Source organism: Heterodontus francisci, chromosome 2 (genome assembly GCF_036365525.1).
Source record: "Heterodontus francisci isolate sHetFra1 chromosome 2, sHetFra1.hap1, whole genome shotgun sequence".
Classification (NCBI taxonomy): Eukaryota; Metazoa; Chordata; class Chondrichthyes; order Heterodontiformes; family Heterodontidae; genus Heterodontus; species Heterodontus francisci.
This window is the reverse complement of record NC_090372.1, coordinates 60,312,063-60,335,185: the sequence shown is the minus strand read 5'-3', so window position 1 is coordinate 60,335,185 and position 23,123 is coordinate 60,312,063. Positions and strand designations below refer to the sequence as shown.

The window sequence follows — 23,123 nt, the reverse complement described above, 5'->3', positions numbered from 1 at the left end:
CTATGAGGAGACACTCAAAATAATGGTAGTATTCCCACTGGAGCAGAGAAGATCAACGGGCGGCACAGTGGCGCAGTGGTTAGCACCGCAGCCTCACAGCTCCAGCGACCCGGGTTCAATTCTGGGTACTACCTGTGTGGAGTTTGCAAGTTCTCCCTGTGTCTGCGTGGGTTTCCTCCGGGTGCTCCGGTTTCCTCCCACATGCCAAAAGACTTGCAGGTTGATAGGTTAATTGGCCATTATAAATTGCCCCTAGTATGGGTAGGTGGTAGGGGAATATAGGGACAGGTGGGGATGTGGTAGGAACATGGAATTAGTGTAGGATTAGTATAAATGGGTGGTTGATGGTCGGCACGGACTCGGTGGGCCGAAGGGCCTGTTTCACTGCTGTATCTCTAAACTAAACTAAACTAAGACGACATTGAATTGAGTATTTTAAAATTATGAAGAACTTTGCTAGAGTGAATATTTCCTCTGTCTGGGAATTATCAATGAGGGATGTGATGGAATAATTCAAATGATAAAAAGTTAGCTCCAATTATTTGGTTTCTAAGCTGTTAACACTGTCATCTAAGTGCTGTTAAGAACATAAAAGCAACGTATACAGAATATAATTCTAAATAGTTACATTTCTGTTAACAATCTTAGGGTTTAATATGTTTGAAAGCTGGTAAAATTGCTATAAATTTGCAAGTCATAATATTAAAACTATTCAAAACATTTTGAAGAGTTGTGGTTAAATTTCAGAATTACTGTTCTGTAAAACTCCAGCATCCCATGCATGTTCACCCAAAAAAATAAGTTGCTTTGCCTTGTGCAAGTCGATCTCAAATCCCTGAAACATACTTGGAGTCTGTACTTTCTGAAAATGGAAGTGGCAACTTATAAAAACCTATTTGCGTCAATCTCAAAGGATACAACAATGCTCAGGACACAATTACAAATTGTACTGAGGTGCTCACCATTGGGCTGGATTTTATGGTCAGCAGTGAATGCTATTTGTTATGCTTTCCTGCAGACTTTCTATGGGGTTTTAGATTGTAACTTGCTCGGAATAGAAAGTGATTTTGGCATAGGACCCTTGACAGGGGATCTGGGACCTGTGTGAAAGGGGTAAACAACTGATTGAATTATTACTGAGGCATGCAAAGTCTGAATCAGGAAGTTTAAATTAGAATTCACTGCCAAATTAGGTACAGAAAGCAAAATAAAGAAAGGGAAAGAAAGATGGAATCGAGAGAGACAAAGAAAAAATGTTTACATCTCCAACAATAATTAAAATCTGAAGGAAGTAAACTTGTAAAAGTTCATTTTCAGTGTTAGAGAGGTTGTTTAGCAGTAATTATGACTCATCATACTGCTAAAAATTTACTTAAACTGGAATGGGCAAGCCAAACTTTCTGATGATTTTAGTGTCTATCACATAAATATAGCAGCTTCATGTCACGGCATGCATTTCAATGCCAAATCTCTCGGCAAGTTGCTTTTATAGTGAAGGAACTAGAGGAGCAGGTCAACTCAAATAGAAATTTCCTGATTTCTATGTTTAACTGCGCATGTGCAGGTTATTGAAGTTGCAGTCCGATTTCTACTTTCCTAATGATGAGCACTATTAACCTCACTTATTTTTCTTGCAAAATCAAGGCCATTGTTTCTACTGATGAAATTCTGGCAAGCACACTTTTTGTCATGTTTATATAAATCTTTGAATGTTAATGCCCAAGTATACCTGTTACGTATTAAAACTGAGAAATCTCAATACGCAAATGGCATAACACCTGGAGGTGGCGCTGTTAGCATAACATTACACGAATAATTAACTTAAGTGGCACCCTGCCTGACGTTATCTTGGCATCCAACTATCTTAAGTCTATCTGCCCAATTTTGCTGCAATTGCTAACAATCCATCAGGGTTTACTGCAGCAATTGCTTCCTTGGAGACTTGCAGGCATGTTGGTAAAAATGAGTAAAGTTATGTTTTCATACTGTCCTCAAAGCACACAAGAAGTTCAGGTACCACTTTCCCTAGACTGTAAAGACATGGTTTTCCATTCAAGACTCCCACCAAGCAACAGAAGCCCCAAACAGCCACTGGGTACAGCTGAGTCATTGGATACTGATTGTGCTATGAGGGTCCGAATGGTCCTGAAAAAGAACTGATCACATCTCCACTGAAAACCAATTCTGGGGTTGAATATCCAACACACTTGAAACTCACCCCATCCAATTAGTTAGCAGAAATATTGGCTCAGGTGAAGAAAAAGCTGGTTCCGATTACCAAAACAATGCTCAGCATGTCACTTGTCTCCATTTCCCAATCAAACTAAGAATCATCAACAGCATAATTGTAAATACATCAATTATTTGCAATATTTATACTTTACTATCTTGTCATCAGTTCACAAATTCAGAATCTGTCAGCAGTGCTCCCCTGAACTTAATAACTGTAGTCCCTTAAACTAGGCACGGGTGGCAACAGCTTATTCATGACAAGATAGTTGCGGCCACCAGTGTATTAAAAAAGCTGTTTCAGTAGCTTGGAGCAGTAAAGAAACACTTCTTGTATTCCTTGATTTTAGAGCAATATCTACATTACCAAAAGGGATGCTTTGAAGCCTTCTGTACAGTGAAAAGTGAGGCGTTGGCACTGCAGTTAGTAAACAGATGTTAGCAGTACTGCAACACTTATATAACTGACATCGGTGCGTAACCTCACCTATTGTACTGACAGGAATAACAGTGCTAAAGACAAGTGAAAAAAAAAACCATACAGCTGAGACAAAAGAGGCTTAACCCTTTCACCTGACCATTGCTATCATGAAGAATGCCTGAGCACCATTGTCAGTCTTGGTATTTCAAAATGGTATTTGAATGTTATTTTCATCCATTGTGTCTTTTTCTTTTTTTTCTTTTTGGGCCTCCTTATCTCGAGAGACAATGGATACGCGCCTGGAGGTGGTCAGTGGTTTGTGAAGCAGCGCCTGGAGTGGCTATAAAGGCCAATTCTGGAGTGACAGGCTCTTCCACAGGTGCTGCAGAGAAATTTGTTTGTTGGGGCTGTTGCACAGTTGGCTCTCCCCTTGCGCCTCTGTCTTTTTTCCTGCCAACTACTAAGTCTCTTCGACTCGCCACAATTTAGCCCTGTCTTTATCCATTGTGTGTAGATAATGAAAGATGACAAAACCCAAATAGCAGCAACAAATAATATGCAATTAGTGCTCCAATCCACAAAAGAATTTCACACCACTTTACAAGAGGATAGGAGGAAATGAATGGGCCCAGATTTTTAAAGGAAAGAGTTGGAGCAAGGCAAAGCAGTTTAGGGGAAATGGGGAACTAGCATTGTCAGAGGAATAGAAGGTGTAGTTCACAAGATGTGGTTACAGAAGATCACACAGGAAGGATAAAACAAAGTCTTGAAAGAATTTGAAAATGAGGAACCGATCTTAAAATTGATTCAGTGGACGCAGGGAACCATTGAAGCTGGTCAAGAGCAGGGGTGATGAATACGCAAGACTTTATGCAGGAGGCAACTTGGGAAGCGGAGTGCAGGATTAGCTGAAGTTCTTAAAAAGTTACAACAAGGAGGTTTACAAGGAGAGTATTTGACAAATTTATCTTCAAGGTGATGGAGGCATGGATTAAACTTTCAGCAGTGCTGGAGGAAAAATAGGGGTATAAAATAATGTTGTTCAGAATTGGAAAACAGTCTAGCTGCTTGAAGAACCAGGGACAAGACACAAAAGCTCCAAAATGAATTTTCCATCAATAGATTTCAGTATTTCTTTATAGACTTCATATATACACTCCTCCCTCAAGAATTTTGGGAGATAAGTATTTTGTATATTATAAAGTAAACTATGTAAGGAATATTCCTTGAGTGATGTTACCACACAACCAGAAGCATTTCAACTTTCTGGATAATTAACAAGGGTATAAATAACTCCCAGTCAACATTAATATTTTTACATAATCAAAAAAATCGTACTGCAATTTCTATTTAAAAAATGTTAGATATAAGAATTAAAATAGCAGAAACACACACAAGACCAAATAATGTTTTGGGCATCATAGGTATACTTAAACATTACAAGTTGACCTTGCTACTTAGTTGCATTCTAACATTTATCTTAATCCGTCAAGTATTAGAAAACAAATTCATGCATCCAACATTATCAGGCTGCATGGGTTGCGGATGAATACATCCATTTCACAGACCTCCTCCCATTTTAATGCATGTAATTGCATCAAAGATTGACCTGGTTGCATCATGTGGCCAAATTAATCGTTGAAAGATTGACCTTTAAAGGTTTACAATAACTTAAAGAACTGTTCATCTAAGCATTCTTCCAGCTAAGTAGAAAAAGTGAAATTAAAGTTAAAAAATTAAAGTAGCACAAAGAAAGTGAGGGAAGGAGGTAAATAGAATTAGAATAAGGATGACAGAAGGAGATTTAAATGTTTACCTTGCTTTACTTTTGTTAAAATTGTGTTTTAGTACTAAAGTTAGTTTTAATATTTAAGTGACTTTACCAACTCAATATTGGGGCGGCACAGTGGCGCAGTGGTTAGCACCGCAGCCTCACAGCTCCAGGGACCCGGGTTCGATTCCGGGTACTGCCTGTGTGGAGTTTGCAAGTTCTCCCTGTGTCTGCGTGGGTTTTCTCCGGGTGCTCCGGTTTCCTCCCACAAGCCAAAAGACTTGCAGGTTGATAGGTAAATTGGCCATTATAAATTGTCACTAGTATAGGTAGGTGGTAGGGAAATATAGGGACAGGTGGGGATGTTTGGTAGGAATATGGGATTAGTGTAGGATTAGTATAAATGGGTGGTTGATGTTCGGCACAGACTCGGTGGGCCGAAGGGCCTGTTTCAGTGCTGTATCTCTAATCTAATCTACTTTCCATATTGCAGTCTGTGAGTTAAAAACATGTAGAATTGGAAAACAGAAATTTCCCGAGCTATCCAAATGTTACTAGAACCTTGGGAAACTTACTTCTTTCTGTCGCCCGACAAATCTGACTTGTCTGTAATCATCCTTTTCAAAAACCTGAAGCAAAAGAAGTTTGTTTTTTAGTATAAACACTTAAATGTCCAAGTTTCATTGATGTCACTCTTCATGAACTTTAATGTACACAATACAATTCAGGGTGAGGGGAATGTAATGTTAATTTGGTTAGTATAATAACTAATTCAAACAGTTAACAAGGTCATGATTCATACTGTCTACAATTATGATTGGAAGGAAGGTTTTAAATCTTTAACACAAACAGTAAATTCTGGAAATACTCAGCAGGATCTTCAGCATCTGTGGTAAAAACAGGCAAGTCAATCTTTCAGATGTACCCGTTCATCAGAAAAAGTGAATAAAATGTAATTTTTTGCATTAGTATATTAAATAGCATTGATAAAAATAAGAAATTGTGTAAGATAAAATTCAAAGGAGTTTGCATTTTCTGTTTTTGATTTAGATTTGACATTTGTAGATTTTTGTTTTTCCAATTATACAGGTATCAAATCTTTGCTAAGTGCAATATTACAGTGCATTAGGTACAGTTTTTTAAATTTGAAGATTTTATTTACATCAGGTATCAATGTTGTGGATTAATCTTCTGCTGGGCTCGGATCTCACTAGATCAGCACTATTTGACGTACTAATGACTCAAAAAATTACAAATTCTACCAGTTTAATACCCACTTCAATTCTTCAGACATACTCCTGGTATAAAAGTGCAGTCAAACCTCATTCTAAAAAAAATCATGGGAGGTTGGAAATGCCTTTATTCACAGCAGCACAGAGTTACTAATAATGCTAAACTCCAAACTTACTCTCTCAGGAATCCCAGAGACTTTGAAGCATGAGAAATAAACTCACCACAGTAAATTGAGTTGACTATTAACGTGTAAAACTACTGACAAACAGTGGTAAGTAATCCAACTGGCTATTACTAGAATTGTACCAGAACTTTCAGGTTACATTAACAGGAAAGATAAACAATCTCGGACACTTTCCTTTAGAAAAGGGAAGGCTGAGGGGTGACCTGATAGAGGCCCTTTAAGATTATGAAAGGGTTTGATAGGGTTAACGTAGAGATGATGTTTTCACTTGCAGAGTAGACCAAAACTAGGAGCTATTAATATAAGATTGTCACTGATAAATCCAATAGGGAATTCAGAAGAAATTTCCGTACCTAGAGAGTGGTTAGAAACTGGATACTGCTACAATAAGGAGTAGTTGAGGCAACTAGCATAGATGCATTTAAAGAGAAGCTATGTAAACACATGAGGGAGAAAGGAATAGTTAATGGGGTTAAAAGGAGGAGGCTGATGTGGAGCATAAATACCAGTACGGACTTGTTGGGTCGAATAGCCTGTTTCTGTTCTGTAAAAACTATGTAACATGATGTAAGAGTTCAGGAATCTGAGATGAGTTTCTGTGGCCCTATCCTAAAATAATATTTTTGGAGAAACTGAAGATATCAGTGATAGAAGTTTATGTTTATGAGTCTCAGCAGCCTGTATCTCATCTTAGCAGAATCTCTGTTTGGAGTTCATTTCATCAAGTTTTAAATACTCCTCGCTAGCAGTGAATAGAAATCAAGCCTGGGCCAAAGAAATGGCTGGTTAAAATACGATGCTTATGAGAACAGTGTGAATGAAATTTGATTGTACATCCCTCTCAAAGTAAGAGTGCTAATTAATATATACCTGCAGCAAATACTATTTACAAAGTTAACAAATAATTCAGGGAAGATAGAATAGTATATGCCAATTTGGAAAAAAATGACGAAGAATTTAAGTCTTTCATGGGGTTTTGCTTTTAAAAAAAGAGGTGGAGAGATTTTCTCAGTGAGGAGATGAACAATCTATTTTTCTGTCTAAAAATCAGTACCAAACATTTCCACATCAATTAGAGACAGCATGCATTCCTTAAGCTCAACCATCTACACCAATAACACACTAATTGGTTATTTATCCAATTATTGTTTGTGAAACCCTGGCATGTGAAAAATAGTTGCTGTGTTTCAATGCATAGCAGGCCACTACACTTCAAAGAAATCTATTTTGTGTGAAATGCTTGGAAAGATTTCTGGAAAATGTGACAAGCATCAAGTGTCACCCTTTCTCTCCCCCACCACCACCTACTCCCCCTGCACCCACCACCCCCCCCACCCCCCAACATGCACCTCTTAATTATCTTGAAAAAAATTAGTAATTAAAAGTTTCTTTCTTAAATCTCACGATAATATATTTTGGAGGATGTAAAGGGGTAGAATCAGAAAGAATATGGTTGAGAGAATTTCACTAGGGTTTATATCATATTAAATGATGTAGATAAGGTGGTTCCAAGTCAGTCAGGGCAGTAGAATATGAGGACATAAATTTAAAGCAGCTGTTAGAAAAACGTCTCTACATAAAGAACGATAAACATTTGGAATAATCTACTAGGTAAGTTTGTGGAGTCAAAGAGATGGATGTCTTCTGAATTCTACAGAGGAAGCTTCCAACTTTTAATCCCTTTGCAAACATGAGATCACTTAAAGAAAAGCAGACAGCACAAAAGGGCTGAGTGCTTTTAAAATTATATATTTTCCCTGAGAAGTGCTTCACAAATGTGTTACCAATTGTGCATCATACTATCCAGCATTAACAGCTATGGTCAAATTTCAAAACCACTTATGCCTTGTATGGAAATAAGTCTTTGTTCAATATTTGCATTATGCTTCACAATTTATGTGCACATACTTTTAAAAGTAATTGTGCCACATAAAATGATATGTAATAGATCATACTCGGACTAAACATTTGCTTATAAAAAATGTTTGATTGAGCAAAGGTGTATTTTCCCAATGTTAGCACAAAATTAAACAATCTAGAATATAACAGTTACTGAACTTTTCTTTAGAAAACAATCACAAATGGAACTATAAAATTTCAAATCCAAGCACTGGCACAGCACAGTCCTAAAAATCTTCATACTTTCTATGTAAAATATATTTACAATCAAACTTTGAACCTAGTTTGAAATTACTCAGAACTAAATTTTAACAATAACCTAGTTATAGTTACTATATATATGGTTTAAATTTTTCACACTACAATGCTATACGGCAGTCACAAAATAAATTGCTGCTCCTGAAAAGTAATTGTTCCTCCTGCTCCTGTCCAACTTTGTCTGTGCAATGTATGGTTCTATGCGAAGCAGCTGCCTAGTGGTACCTCACCCCAGGGTCTCTGGGCTATTCAATATAAGGCAACATATCTTAGCCCTACTCAATCCTTGTCAGACATTCAAGCATGGACACTTTCAAGCAGCAGTCACTGAACAGTGTTCAGGCAATAGTGCACCTGCAAATTTTCTTCTTCCTCACCCAAGGACACTGAATCCAACAACTGCATCCCTACCACTGTCCTGGTTGAAATCAACTAACACAGCACAAAGAACACAACATGGGATTTTCTTGAACTCTATGCCTCAATGCTACACCAGGCAGCATAGTATATGTATTGGAAGAGTTCACAAAATAATGTTTAAAGGGAAATTTAAGAGTAAATAATGCAAGAACGAGACTGCAAGCTATGCAGTTATAAAAATAAACTATCTGAAGAACTGAACCAAACAGCCAGTGTGTTCAAACATTAAGTGGCCAGCACAAACTCAATTTTCTAGCCACCCACTCCATCCCTCTCCCTGGCAACTACCTGAGAATGAACCAGATCATCACAACCTTGCTGTTGCTTTTCTAAAAGGAGGAAGTTTTTTTAGATCATGGATGGGCATCTTCGACCTGTTGCTTGCAATTCCTGTGCCATGTGGGAACTTCAGGATATTTCACGTACCCTGCGGGAACTGTGTGTGTAGGAAGTGTAGGAAGTAGGAGTTCAGGATTTCTGAGCTTGAGGGGCAGCTGCAGTCTTGCATCAGGGAGTGTTCCAGGAGGTGGTCACCCCACAGGCAGTGAGTGTTCAGGATAGTGGATGGATGGCTATCTGGAAGAATCAAAAGGGGCAGGAGGTGCAGGAGTCTTCAGGGGGTGTGCCACTTTCAAACCGGTATTCAACACTGGAGACTGCTGGGAGTGACAACACCATGAGGGACTGCAGTCCAGACCATGGCAGCAATGGGGAAGGGACTGCACAGACGGGAACAGCTTTGAGTAGAAATTCAGCTGTTATTGGAGATTCAATAGTTAGAGGGACAGAAAGGCGTTTTTATAACCATCATTGAGATTCCTGCAAGGGTAAAGGACATCAGGAAGAGGGTTCTGAATACTCTGCAGTGGAGGGAGTGAGCCACAAGTTGTGGTACATGTCAGTACCAACAACATAGGGAGCAGGTAGGACCTCGAAGGTAGTACTCTCTAGATACTCACTGTGCACTAGCAAGAGTAGAAATGGGAAGATAGGGAGGATCAATGCATGGTGCAGGAGGGAAGGCTTCAGATTCTTGGGCTATTGGGACCAGTTCTGGGGCAGGAGGCACCTAGTCAAAAAGGGACAGGTTGCACTTCCACAGGACTAGGATCAATGTACCCGTGGGGAGGTTCACAAGTGTGGTTGGGGAGATTGTCAATTAAATTGGCAGGGGGATGGGCGCCAGCTTTCGGACATAAAGTTCTCGGTCCAACTAGGAAGGAGGCATTGCTGGATCTGGTGCTAGGGAATGAGGTAGATCAAGTGTATGTGGGGGATCGTGGGGAAGAATGACCATCGTATCATAGGGTTTATATTAGTAATGGAGAACAGCAAGGAACAATCTAAGGTAGAATTTCTAAATTGGAAGACTGCTAATTTCAATGGGATGAAAACAGATCTAGCCGGAGTAAAATGGAACCGAAGACTGACAAGAAAAACAGTAACAGGACAAGGGGTGATCTTTAAAGGAGGCAATGCTTCAGGTACAGGCTAGGTACATTCCAACAAGGGCAAAATGTTGGGAACCAAAGCCAGGGGTCCTTGGATGATGACGGAGATAAGAGAATATGATGAAACAAAAAAAGTGTGTATGATGCTTGTTGGGTGAATTCTTCAAATGCGAACCAGGTCAAAAACAGTAAGCTGAGAGGGGAAGTGAAGAGGAAAATAAATCTGGCAAAGAGAGAATATGAGAATAGAATGGTAGTCAATATAAAAGGGCACCCAAAAGTCTTCTACCAGCATGTAAACATTAAATGGCTATTAAGGGGGGGGGGGGGGGGGGGCGGTGTGGTGAGGCCAATTAAGGTAAAAAAGGATGATACGTGCTTAGAGGCGCAAGGCAAGGCTATAATACTTGATTTCTTTGTATCGGTGTTTACTAAGTATTGGCATGCTAACAAAATAACAGTAGAAGCGGTAAAGGTAATGGATAGGGTGAAAAGTGAGAGTGAGGAGAAACGGAAAGGCTAGCTATGCTTAGAACGGATAAGTCATCTGATCCGGATGGCTTGAATCCAAGGTTGCTAAAGGAAGAGGGGGTGGAGCGAGCAGAAGGCTTACCATAATCCTCCAGTCCTCCCTAGATATGGGAGAGGTACCAGAGAATTGGAGAGTGACAAATGTGACACCCTTATTCAAGAAAGGGTGTAAAGACAGTCCTCGTAACTACAGGCCAGTCAGTTTAACATCAGTGGTGTGCAAGGTTTTAGGAACAATAATCAAGGACAAAATCAACAGGCACTTAACAGGTTTGAGCTAATTAAGGACAGCCAGCTCAGATTTGCGAAAGGCAGATCGTGCTTGGCTAATCTAATTGTTTTTTTTGATGAAGTAACACTGAAGGTTGATGAAGGGAATGCAATTGATGCTATGTATTTAGATTTTAAGGAAGCGTTTGACAAAATACCACATAAGGCTGGTTAACAAGATTGAGGCTCATAGAATAGGAGAGTCAGTGTCAGCTTGGACAGAAAATACACTTAATGACCGAAAATAGCAGGTCATGGTAAATGGGTTACTTTTCAGACTGGAGATGGTAAACAGTGGTACTCCCCAGGAGTTAGTGCTAGGACCAATGCTTTTTTGCTATATATAAATGACTTGGATATTCAAATAGAGAGTAACATTTCAAAATTTGCCAATTATACCAAACTTGGAGCAGTGGCAAACAGTGAGAATGATACAAATCGACTTCAACAGGACATAGATAGGCGAGCAGAACGGGCTGACAAGTGACAAATAGAATTTAACAGAAGTGAAAGGTGAGGCATTTTGGCAGAATGGATAGGGAAAGGTCATATAGACTTAATGGCACAGCTCTAAAGACTGTACAGGGATAGAGGGACCTGGGGGTGCAAAAGCTTAGCTCTTTGAAGGTGGCAGGACATTTTTAAAAAAAATTCTTTCATAGGATGTGGGTGCCGCTGGCAAAGCCAGAACTTGTTACCCATCCCTAATTGCCCTTGAACTGAGTGACTTGCTCGGTCATTTCAGACAGCAGTTAACAGTCAACCACATTGCTGTGGGTCTGAAGTCGCATATAGGCCAGAGCAGGTAAGGATGGCAGATTTCCTTCCCTAAAAGAGATCAGTGAACCAGATGTGTTTTATAACAATGGATGATAGTTTCATGGCACCAATACTGAAACTAGCTTTCAATTCCAGATTTTATCAATTAATTGAATTTAAATTCCACCAGTTGCCTTGGTGGAATTTGAACCAGTGCCCCTGGATTACTGGTCCAGTGACATTACCACAACACCACCATCTCCAACTGGTTAGCAAATATGGGATATTGGGCTTCATAAATAGAGGTATTGAGTACAAAAGCAAGGAAGTTATGCTGAACCTTTATAAAGATCTGGTTAGGCCACAACTAGAGTTTTGGGCATCATACTTCAGGAAGGATGAGGGGCCATTGAGTGGGTAGGAGATTTACCAGAATGATTCTAGGGATGAGGGATTTTAGCTACAAGGTTAGTTTGGAGAAGCTGGGGCTGTTTTCCTTGGAGCAAAGGAGGTTGAGGGAAGATTTGATAGGTGTGTACAAAATGACAACAGGTTTGTATAAGGTAGAAGAAAAACTGTTCCCATTAGCTGATGGTACAAGGACTAGGGGACACAGATTGAAGGTTTTGGGCAAGAGATGCAGAGGGGATGTGAGGAAGAATTATTTTAGGTAGTGAGTGGTAATGACCTGGAACTCGCTGCCTATGAGGGTGGTGGAGGCAGAGACAATGAATAGTTTCAAAAAGAAGTTGGATGGGCACTTGAAAGAAATAAACTTGTAGGGCTACAGGGAATGAGCTAACTGGACCACTCTACGGAGAACTGGCATAGTTCTCTGTGCCATAAAAAATAAATGACTTTATTTGATGAAGATGAGCTTCTGACCACATATCCCAAGACTGTCTACTTCCACCTCTGCAACATGACTCAACTCTGCCCCTGCCTCAGCTCATCTGCTGCTGAAATCCTCATCCATGTCTTTGTTGCCTCTAGATATGACTATTCAATGCACCCCTCACCAATCTCTCCTCACTAATCTACAATGGCTCCGAGTCCAGCAATGCCTCAACTTTAAAATGCTGATCCCTGTTTTCAAATCATTCCATGGCTTCACCGCCCCCACCTCTGTAACCTTCTCCAGTCCTACCATCCTCGGAGGTCTCTGCGCTCCTCTAATTCTGGCCTTTTGCGCATCCCCAACTTTTTATTCAGTCGTGGGATGTTAGCATCACTGGTAAGGCCAGCATCTGCCACCCCAAATTGCCCTTGAGGAGGTGGTGATGAGCCTACTTCGTGAACCACTGCAGTCCATGTGGTGTAGGTACACCCACAGTGCTTTAGGAAGGGAATTCCAGGATTTTGATTCAGCAACAAAGGAGCAGCGATTAAAGTTCCAAGTCAGCATGGTGTGACTTGGAACTTGCAGGTGGGAGCTTGCAAGGTGGTGGTCTTCCCTCGCATTTGCTGTTTTTGTTCTTCGAGGTGATAGAGGTCGTGGGTTGGGAAGATGCTATCGAAGGAGCCTTGGCTTCATCATTAGGGGCTGCGCCTTCAGCTGCCTAGACCCTAAACTCTGAAATTCCCTCCCTAAACCTCTCCACCTCTCTCATTCTCCTCTCACTTCATAAAACCTACATCTTTGACCAAGCTTTTGGTCACCTGCCCTAATATTTCTTTACATAGTTCAGCATCATATCCTCTTTTATAACACTCCTGTGAAGTGCTTTGGGAGGTTTTACGATAGTAAAGGAACTATACAAGTATAAGTTGTCATTGTTGTTAGATTCCCAAAATTCGAATGATTAAAACTGCAGTTACATACACTACTAGCCTGATACTTGATAGATACTGCCCAGAAGTATACTACAGGACGCACTCTTACATGTCTTCACTCCTACAGCAACTGTTTGCCTTGTGCCATTTCCTCTATCTCCATGTCTCCTCCTCTCCCTGTACGTATCTTTTCCCTTCTACTCAATTTCCACTCCTCCCCATTCATTCTCCCAACTATGCCCTCGCCTAGTCCTTCTGAATTCGCACTACACTTTTGTTTTATTCCTCCTCCTTCTCCCAGCCTGGTCACCTTCATTCTGATCCATGTACTCTTTCCCATATCCTTCCTTCTCTATATCACTTCAATCCAACCGCTCCTACTTCCTCTCCCCCTTCACAAGTATCCCTCTCTCTTTAATCAGTGGTATGCAAATCAATTAATGAGCAACACATTAGAGTTTTAAAAAAAGCACAGAAAATAATGGGACAGAAAATAAGCGCAAAACCTACAAGAAGCGTGTATATGCAAGCATTTCAAGTCCAAACCCAGGCTTTCGGGAGAGACCAATTGCTTCAAGTAAAAGCTTTAATAAAGACATCGAAAGCCAAAAATTACAGATCAATGATAAATTTTAGCAGCATGAATCATTGCTAATCAAAGGAGATGTAATGGAAGAAAATGGCTGGCCTGTTTCTGGAACATTTCAGAAGTATAAATTGTCCATTACAAATTAGATGTAACTGCTACGTTTTATGGGCAATAAATGCTTACTGACAGAGCTGGCAGAATATCTTTACTATGGGTTTAAAAATATATTTTTGAAGTGATCAAAGTCCTTGTCTGTAAAAGCTCTGTACCCGTGATTGAAATAATCTCATTTATTGCTGGACACAAAAAAGATGCAAACTGGACATTGAGACAAGGAGTTTAATTTATAGTAAATCGTCTACATTGGGCAGACCAAACGCAGACTGGGTGACCGCTTTGCGGAACACCTCCACTCAGTCCGAAAGCGTGACCCCGAGCTTCCGGTTGCTGGCCCTTTCAACACACACCCCTGCTCTCATGCTCACACCACTGTCCTGGGATTGCTGCAGTGTTCCAGTAAACATCAACGCAAGCTCGAGGAACAGCGTCCTCATTTATCGATTAGGCATGTTACAGCCTGCCGGACTGAACATTGAGTTCAATAACTTCAGAGCATGACGGGCCCCCCATTTTACTTTTATTTTCAGTTATTTTTTTCTTTTTGTTTGTGTTTATTTTATTTTAGTTTGTTTCTACTGTGCCTACCCACTGTTTTTTTTTCATGTTTGTGTCTGTTCAGTTTTCAGTCCATCAACACCCTATCTGTACTAATGCTTTGTCTTTCGGCACACCATTAACATATTGTTTGCCTTTGCTCCATGACCTTCTGGTCAGCTATTCTGTAACCTTTTCCCATCAACACCTTCTCTTTTGTTATCTCTTGCCCCACCCCCACTTCACTTGCTTAAAATCTTTTACATTTCTTATATCTGCCAGTTCTGAAGAAGGGTCACTGACCTGAAACGTTAACTCTGCTTCTCTCTCCACAGATGCTGTCAGACCTGCTGAGTGTTTCCAGCACTTTCTGTTTTTATTTGAGATTTCCAGCATCTGCAGTATTTTGCTTTTATTTTACAAAATGTATTGCTGGCCATTCAGGAAGGCTGTTGGATTGAAGTGTGATGGGTCCTCAGAAAAGAGGTACTAGGTTTACATGAAATGTTGGGCTGAGGTTTTGTTGGCTCAAAATATGGCTGAGTCAACAGAAGTGCACACCAAATCAGTGGGGCTGAGGTTGTCACTAGGCTTAAGTTCAGGAAGGCCAACTGGACAACTGCTGCACGTTTTGAGGCTATCAGATCAAAGGACAATAATTCAATTATACTGATCAGGTAAGTTAGCTGTTCAGGGACCACTTAAAAAAAAAATCACCTTGCAGCTAATTTGAGTTCAAATGGAAAATATAATCAGGTTGGCGGTCACGGTTCTTCTTCAATTTTCTCCATCACTATTGCTATACATCCCAGCCACCAGTGAGAGTTCAGCTGCAAATAATGCTTTTCATCAAGGACTAATCAGTCAAAAGTTACAGAAAGGAACTGGAAGACTCTCTAGTTTTTAATGTTTTGAAACAAGTTATGACTCCAAGTGAAGCATATAGTTTAGTTGAAATCTGCTATATATGTTCTTCCTACTGTTTACTATCACTACTTAATAAGCTTGATTTGTATTGCCAACCCCAATTTTGAATTTTAGTAATGATGACTCACCACCACCTTTTCAAGGGCAATTAGGGATGGCAACTGGCCTTGCCAGTGACATTCACATCCCATGAATGAAGAAAAATAAACATAGGAAAACATGGCAGCCAATTTGCATACAGCCAAGTTGAATAAACAGCAAATGAATGAATGATTAGGTTACCAAGGCGAACTTTGGGCAGGACAATTCCCTGCCTCTCCTCAAATAGTTCCATGGGATCTTTTATGTTCATAAATTATTTGTCAGGATGGAGAGCAAGTCCAGGAGAGTAAAAAGCATGTTACTTACTTTTATCTGACGTCCTCTCGAAAATCTACCCAAACCCAACCCACCGCTGCCGAAAGCCTGGCTACCCGAACCAAACCCTCCCTTACCTTCCCCCAATCCCCCTCACCTTCATCTCCCTCCCCTTCCCCCTACCCCACCCTCCTTTCCCTTCCATCCTTCTCCCCGACCCTTCCCCACCCTCCCCTCCCTTGCACCCCCTCCCTTTTGCCCTCCCTTACCTTCCCCCCCCCCTCCCTTTTGTCCTCCCTTACCTTCCCCCCCCCTCCCTTTTGCCCTCCCTTACCTTCCCCCCCCCTCCCTTACCTTCCACCCCCTCCCTTTTGCCCTCCCTTACCTTTCCCCCCCCCCGCTCCCTTTTGCCCTCCCTTACCTTTCCCCCCCCCCGCTCCTTTTGCGCTCCCTTACCTTCCCCCCCCTCCCTTTTGCCCTCCCTTACCTTCCCCCCCCCTCCCTTTTGCCCTCCCTTACCTTCCCCCCCCCCGCTCCCTTTTGCCCTCCCTTACCTTCCCCCCCCCCTCCCTTTTGCCCACCCTTACCTTTCCCCCCTCCCTTTTGCCCTCCCTTACCTTCCCCCCCCCTCCCTTTTGCCCTCCCTTACCTTCCCCCCCCGCTCCCTTTTGCCCTCCCTTACCTTCCCCCCCCCCGCTCCCTTTTGCCCTCCCTTACCTTCCCCCCCCCTCCCTTTTGCCCTCCCTTACCTTCCCCCCCCTTACCTTCCCCCCCCCCGCTCCCTTTTGCCCTCCCTTACCTTCCCCCCCCTCCCTTTTGCCCTCCCTTACCTTCCCCCCCCTCCCTTTTGCCCTCCCTTACCTTCCCCCCCTCCCTTTTGCCCTCCCTTACCTTCCCCCCCCCCCTTTTGCCCTCCCTTACCTTCCCCCCCCGCTCCCTTTTGCGCTCCCTTACCGTCCCCCCCCCCTCCCTTTTGCCCTCCCTTACCTTCCCCCCCCGCTCCCTTTTGCCCTCCCTTACCTTCCCCCCCCTCCCTTTTGCCCTCCCTTACCTTCCCCCCCCTCCCTTTTGCCCTCCCTTACCTTCCCCCCCCCCTCCCTTCTGCCCTCCCTTACCTTCCCCCCCCCTCCCTTTTGCCCTCCCTTACCTTCCCCCCCCCCTCCCTTCTGCCCTCCCTTACCTTCCCCCCCGCTCCCTTTTGCCCTCCTAACCTTCCCCCCCCCTCCCTTTTGCCCTCCCTTACCTTCCCCCCCCTCCCTTTTGCCCTCCCTTACCTTCCCCCCCTCCCTTTTGCCCTCCCTTACCTTCCCCCCTCCCTTTTGCCCTCCCTTACCTTCCCCCCCCTCCCTTTTGCCCTCCCTTCCCTTCCCCCCCCTCCCTTTTGCCCTCCCTTACCTTCCCCCCCCTCCTTTTGCCCTCCCTTACCTTCCCCCCCTCCCTTTTGCCCTCCTTACCTTCCCCCCCCCCTCCCTTTTGCCCTCCTTACCTTCCCCCCCTCCCTTTTGCCCTCCTTACCTTCCCCCCCTCCCTTTTGCCCTCCCTTACCTTCCCCCCCCTCCCTTTTGCCCTCCCTTACCTTCCCACCCCTCCCTTACCTTCCCCCCCTCCCTTTTGCCCTCCCTTACCTTCCCCCCCCTCCCTTTTGCCCTCCCTTACCTTCCCCCCCCCTCCCTTTTGCCCTCCCTTACCTTCCCCCCCTCCCTTTTGCCCTCCCTCTCCCTTTTGCCCTCCCTTACCTTCCCCCCTCCCTTTTGCCCTCCCTTACCTTCCCCCCTCCCTTTTGCCCTCCCTTACCTTCCCCCCTCCCTTTTGCCCTCCCTTACCTTCCCCCCTCCCTTTTGCCCTCCCTTACCTTCCCCCCCCTCCCTTTTGCCCTCCCTTACCTTCCCCCCCTCCCTTTTGCCCTCCCTTACCTTCCCCCCCCTCCCTTTTGCCCTCCCTTACCTTCCCCCCCTCCCTTTTGCCCTCCCTTACCTTCCCCCCCCCCTCCCTTTTGCCCTCCCTTACCTTCCCCCCCCCTCCCTTACCTTCCCCCCCCCCTCCCTTTTGCCCTCCCTTACCTTCCCCCCCCCCTCCCTTTTGCCCTCCCTTACCTTCCCCCCCCTCCCTTTTGCCCTCCCTTACCTTCCCCCCCCCCTCCCTTACCTTCCCCCCCCTCCCTTTTGCCCTCCCTTACCTTCCCCCCCCCTCCCTTTTGCCCTCCCTTACCTTCCCCCCCCCTCCCTTTTGCCCTCCCTTACCTTCCCCCCCCCCTCCCTTTTGCCCTCCCTTACCTTCCCCCCCCCCTCCCTTTTGCCCTCCCTTACCTTCCCCCCCTCCCTTTTGCCCTCCCTTACCTTCCCCCCCTCCCTTTTGCCCTCCTTACCTTCCCCCCCCCTCCCTTTTGCCCTCCCTTACCTTCCCCCCCCCGCTCCCTTTTGCCCTCCCTTACCTTCCCCCCCCTCCCTTTTGCCCTCCCTTACCTTCCCCCCCCTTACCTTCCCCCCCCCGCTCCCTTTTGCCCTCCCTTACCTTCCCCCCCCTCCCTTTTGCCCTCCCTTACCTTCCCCCCCCTCCCTTTTGCCCTCCCTTACCTTCCCCCCCTCCCTTTTGCCCTCCCTTACCTTCCCCCCCCCCTTTTGCCCTCCCTTACCTTCCCCCCCCCCTTTTGCCCTCCCTTACCTTCCCCCCCCGCTCCCTTTTGCGCTCCCTTACCGTCCCCCCCCCTCCCTTTTGCCCTCCCTTACCTTCCCCCCCGCTCCCTTTTGCCCTCCCTTACCTTCCCCCCCCTCCCTTTTGCCCTCCCTTACCTTCCCCCCCTCCCTTTTGCCCTCCCTTACCTTCCCCCCCCCCTCCCTTCTGCCCTCCCTTACCTTCCCCCCCCCTCCCTTTTGCCCTCCCTAACCTTCCCCCCCCCTCCCTTTTGCCCTCCCTTACCTTCCCCCCCTCCCTTTTGCCCTCCCTTACCTTCCCCCCCTCCCTTTTGCCCTCCCTTACCTTCCCCCCCTCCCTTTTGCCCTCCTTACCTTCCCCCCCCCTCCCTTTTGCCCTCCCTTACCTTCCCCCCCCCTCCCTTTTGCCCTCCCTTCCTTCCCCCCCTCCCTTTTGCCCTCCCTTACCTTCCCCCCCCCTCCCTTTTGCCCTCCCTTACCTTCCCCCCCCTCCCTTTTGCCCTCCTTACCTTCCCCCCCCCTCCCTTTTGCCCTCCTTACCTTCCCCCCCTCCCTTTTGCCCTCCTTACCTTCCCCCCCTCCCTTTTGCCCTCCCTTACCTTCCCCCCCCCTCCCTTTTGCCCTCCCTTACCTTCCCACCCCTCCCTTACCTTCCCCCCCTCCCTTTTGCCCTCCCTTACCTTCCCCCCCCTCCCTTTTGCCCTCCCTTACCTTCCCCCCCCCTCCCTTTTGCCCTCCCTTACCTTCCCCCCCTCCCTTTTGCCCTCCCTCTCCCTTTTGCCCTCCCTTACCTTCCCCCCTCCCTTTTGCCCTCCCTTACCTTCCCCCCCTCCCTTTTGCCCTCCCTTACCTTCCCCCCTCCCTTTTGCCCTCCCTTACCTTCCCCCCTCCCTTTTGCCCTCCCTTACCTTCCCCCCTCCCTTTTGCCCTCCCTTACCTTCCCCCCTCCCTTTTGCCCTCCCTTACCTTCCCCCCTCCCTTTTGCCCTCCCTTACCTTCCCCCCTCCCTTTTGCCCTCCCTTACCTTCCCCCCTCCCTTTTGCCCTCCCTTACCTTCCCCCCCTCCCTTTTGCCCTCCCTTACCTTCCCCCCCCTCCCTTTTGCCCTCCCTTACCTTCCCCCCCTCCCTTTTGCCCTCCCTTACCTTCCCCCCCCCTCCCTTTTGCCCTCCCTTACCTTCCCCCCCCCTCCCTTACCTTCCCCCCCCCTCCCTTTTGCCCTCCCTTACCTTCCCCCCCCCTCCCTTTTGCCCTCCCTTACCTTCCCCCCCCTCCTTTTGCCCTCCCTTACCTTCCCCCCCCCTCCCTTACCTTCCCCCCCCCCTCCCTTACCTTCCCCCCCCTCCCTTTTGCCCTCCCTTACCTTCCCCCCCCCTCCCTTTTGCCTCCCTTACCTTCCCCCCCCCCTCCCTTTTGCCCTCCCTTACCTTCCCCCCCCTCCCTTTTGCCCTCCCTTACCTTCCCCCCCCCTCCCTTTTGCCCTCCCTTACCTTCCCCCCCTCCCTTTTGCCCTCCCTTACCTTCCCCCCCTCCTTTTGCCCTCCTTACCTTCCCCCCCCCTCCCTTTTGCCCTCCTTACCTTCCCCCCCTCCCTTTTGCCCTCCTTACCTTCCCCCCCTCCCTTTTGCCCTCCCTTCCATCCCCCCCCTCCCTTTTGCCCTCCCTTACCTTCCCACCCCTCCCTTACCTTCCCACCCCTCCCTTTTGCCCTCCCTTACCTTCCCCCCCCTCCCTTTTGCCCTCCCTTACCTTCTCCCCCCCTCCCTTTTGCCCTCCCTTACCTTCCCCCCCCTCCCTTTTGCCCTCCCTCTCCCTTTTGCCCTCCCTTACCTTCCCCCCTCCCTTTTGCCCTCCCTTACCTTCCCCCCTCCCTTTTGCCCTCCCTTACCTTCCCCCCTCCCTTTTGCCCTCCCTTACCTTCCCCCCTCCCTTTTGCCCTCCCTTACCTTCCCCCCCCTCCCTTTTGCCCTCCCTTACCTTCCCCCCCTCCCTTTTGCCCTCCCTTACCTTCCCCCCCTCCCTTTTGCCCTCCCTTACCTTCCCCCCCCTCCCTTACCTTCCCCCCCCCCCTCCCTTTTGCCCTCCCTTACCTTCCCCCCCCCTCCCTTTTGCCCTCCCTTACCTTCCCCCCCCTCCCTTTTGCCCTCCATTACCTTCCCCCCCCCCTCCCTTACCTTCCCCCCCCCCCCTCCCTTACCTTCCCCCCCCCCTCCCTTTTGCCCTCCCTTACCTTCCCCCCCCCCTCCCTTTTGCCCTCCCTTACCTTCCCCCCCCCCTCCCTTTTGCCCTCCCTTACCTTCCCCCCCCCCTCCCTTTTGCCCTCCCTTACCTTCCCCCCCCCTCCCTTTTGCCCTCCCTTACCTTCCCCCCCCCTCCCTTTTGCCCTCCCTTACCTTCCCCCCCCCTCCCTTACCTTCCCCCCCCTCCCTTTTGCCCTCCCTTACCTTCCCCCCCCCTCCCTTTTGCCCTCCCTTACCTTCCCCCCCCCTCCCTTTTGCCCTCCCTTACCTTCCCCCCCCCTCCCTTTTGCCCTCCCTTACCTTCCCCCCCTCCCTTTTGCCCTCCCTTACCTTCCCCCCCTCCCTTTTGCCCTCCCTTACCTTCCCCCCCCTCCCTTTTGCCCTCCCTTACCTTCCCCCCCCTCCCTTTTGCCCTCCCTTACCTTCCCCCCCCTCCCTTTTGCCCTCCTTTACCTTCCCCCCCTCCCTTTTGCCCTCCTTTACCTTCCCCCCCCTCCCTTTTGCCCTCCTTTACCTTCCCCCCCCTCCCTTTTGCCCTCCTTTACCTTCCCCCCCCTCCCTTTTGCCCTCCTTTACCTTCCCCCCCCTCCCTTTTGCCCTCCTTTACCTTCCCCCCCCTCCCTTTTGCCCTCCTTTACCTTCCCCCCCCCTTACCTTCCCCCCCCTCCCTTTTGCCCTCCCTTACCTTCCCCCCCCTCCCTTTTGCCTTCCCTTACCTTCCCCCCCCTCCCTTTTGCCTTCCCTTACCTTCCCCCCCCTCCCTTTTGCCCTCCCTTACCTTCCCCCCCCCCCCTCCCTTTTGCCCTCCCTTACCTTCCCCCCCCCTTTTGCCCTCCCTTACCTTCCCCCCCTCCTTTTCCCCTCCCTTACCCTCCCCCCCTCCTTTTCCCCTCCCTTACCTTCCCCCCCTCCTTTTGCCCTCCCTTACCTTCCCCCCCTCCCTTTTGCCCTCCCTTACCTTCCCCCCCTCCCTTTTGCCCTCCTTTACCTTCCCCCCCCTCCCTTTTGCCCTCCCTTACCTTCCCCCCCCTCCCTTTTGCCCTCCCTTACCTTCCCCCCCCTCCCTTTTGCCCTCCCTTACCTTCCCCCCCCTCCCTTTTGCCCTCCCTTACCTTCCCCCCCCTCCCTTTTGCCCTCCCTTACCTTCCCCCCCCCTCCCTTTTGCCCTCCCTTACCTTCCCCCCCCTCCCTTTTGCCCTCCCTTACCTTCCCCCCCCTCCCTTTTGCCCTCCCTTACCTTCCCCCCCCTCCCTTTTGCCCTCCCTTACCTTCCCCCCCCTCCCTTTTGCCCTCCCTTACCTTCCCCCCCCTCCCTTTTGCCCTCCCTTACCTTCCCCCCCCTCCCTTTTGCCCTCCCTTACCTTCCCCCCCCCTCCCTTTTGCCCTCCCTTACCTTCCCCCCCTCCCTTTTGCCCTCCCTTACCTTCACCCCCCTCCCTTTTGCCCTCCCTTACCTTCACCCCCCTCCCTTTTGCCCTCCCTTACCTTCACCCCCCTCCCTTTTGCCCTCCCTTACCTTCCCAACCCCTCCCTTACCTTCCCCCCCTCCGCTCCCCCTCCCTTTTGCTCTCCCTTACCTTCCCCCCTCCCTACCCCCTCTCCCGCCCTCCCTACCCCTCTCCCGCCCTCCCTACCCCTCTCCCGCCCTCTCTTTTGCCCTCCCTACCCCTCTCCCGCCCTCTCTTTTGCCCTCCCTACCCCTCTCTTTTGCCCTTCCCTCCCCTTTGCCCTCCCCCACCCCCTGCAAAGTCCCATCAATGACTCTTACCTGTCCTGTGTGTGTTACTTTCTCCCCAGCCCGGTGGATGGAGGTGACAACAGCAGCGGTTCCTGGTCGGGCCTGAGGCCGGAGCCGGGCGGTCAGACCCGGCAGCAGTTTGCTATTCTGGAGCGATAGACGCAAACCCACGGCAGCAGCCATCTTCCCTCAGTCACCTTCAGAGCGAGCAGCAGGCAGCATTCCACTGGGTCCTAGCGCCCGACAGCCCAACTATCGCTTCCTGCGCCTGTAACAGGTATCGTAAAGCCTGGAATGAGAACAAGAAATGCTGAAAATACTCAGCAGGTTTGGCAGCATCCGTAGACAGAGAAGCAGAGTTAACGTTTCAGGTCAGTGGTAAAGCTTGGCTCGGGTATAAAATCAAAACCCAACCCGGCCCGAGTCCTTTAATTTTTATTCACGCCCGACCCGACACGAATATCCTTCATCTGTTCCGGCAGCGGGCTTTTCCTACCGATGGAGTTGTGGGGAATCATGAGTAAGCCTGATCCCGTGACTTCCCGGAAGTAGCACTGCCCAAGCCGACCCAAGCCCAAATGCTGGACTCAGAATATAGACCCGAACCCGACACATAGTCAGGTCTAATCGGGTTCACGTCGGGCAGCCTGCAAGGCCACAGAACTGAAACGTTAACTCTGTTTCACTCTCCACAGATGCTGCCAGTCCTGCTGATTATTTTCAGCACTTTCTGTTTTTGTTTCAGATCTCCAGCACCTGAAGTATTTTG

The 23,123-nt window shown here is 47.5% G+C and overlaps 1 protein-coding gene across 1 annotated transcript in view; it reads right to left on the bottom strand.

Moving 5' to 3' along the window:
* ndufs6 (NADH:ubiquinone oxidoreductase subunit S6) overlaps window positions 1-22,851 on the bottom strand; it is a 30,282-nt gene extending 7,431 nt beyond the window's left edge. The window contains exons 1-2 of the mRNA XM_068058690.1: window positions 22,385-22,851; window positions 4,997-5,050 (exon numbers count right to left, since the gene is read on the bottom strand). Of these exons, the coding sequence (XP_067914791.1) occupies window positions 4,997-5,050; window positions 22,385-22,537 (207 nt within the window). The 5' untranslated portion in view covers window positions 22,538-22,851. The remainder of the gene's footprint in view (window positions 1-4,996; window positions 5,051-22,384) is intronic.
* Between the last annotated feature and the right edge of the window lie 272 nt (window positions 22,852-23,123).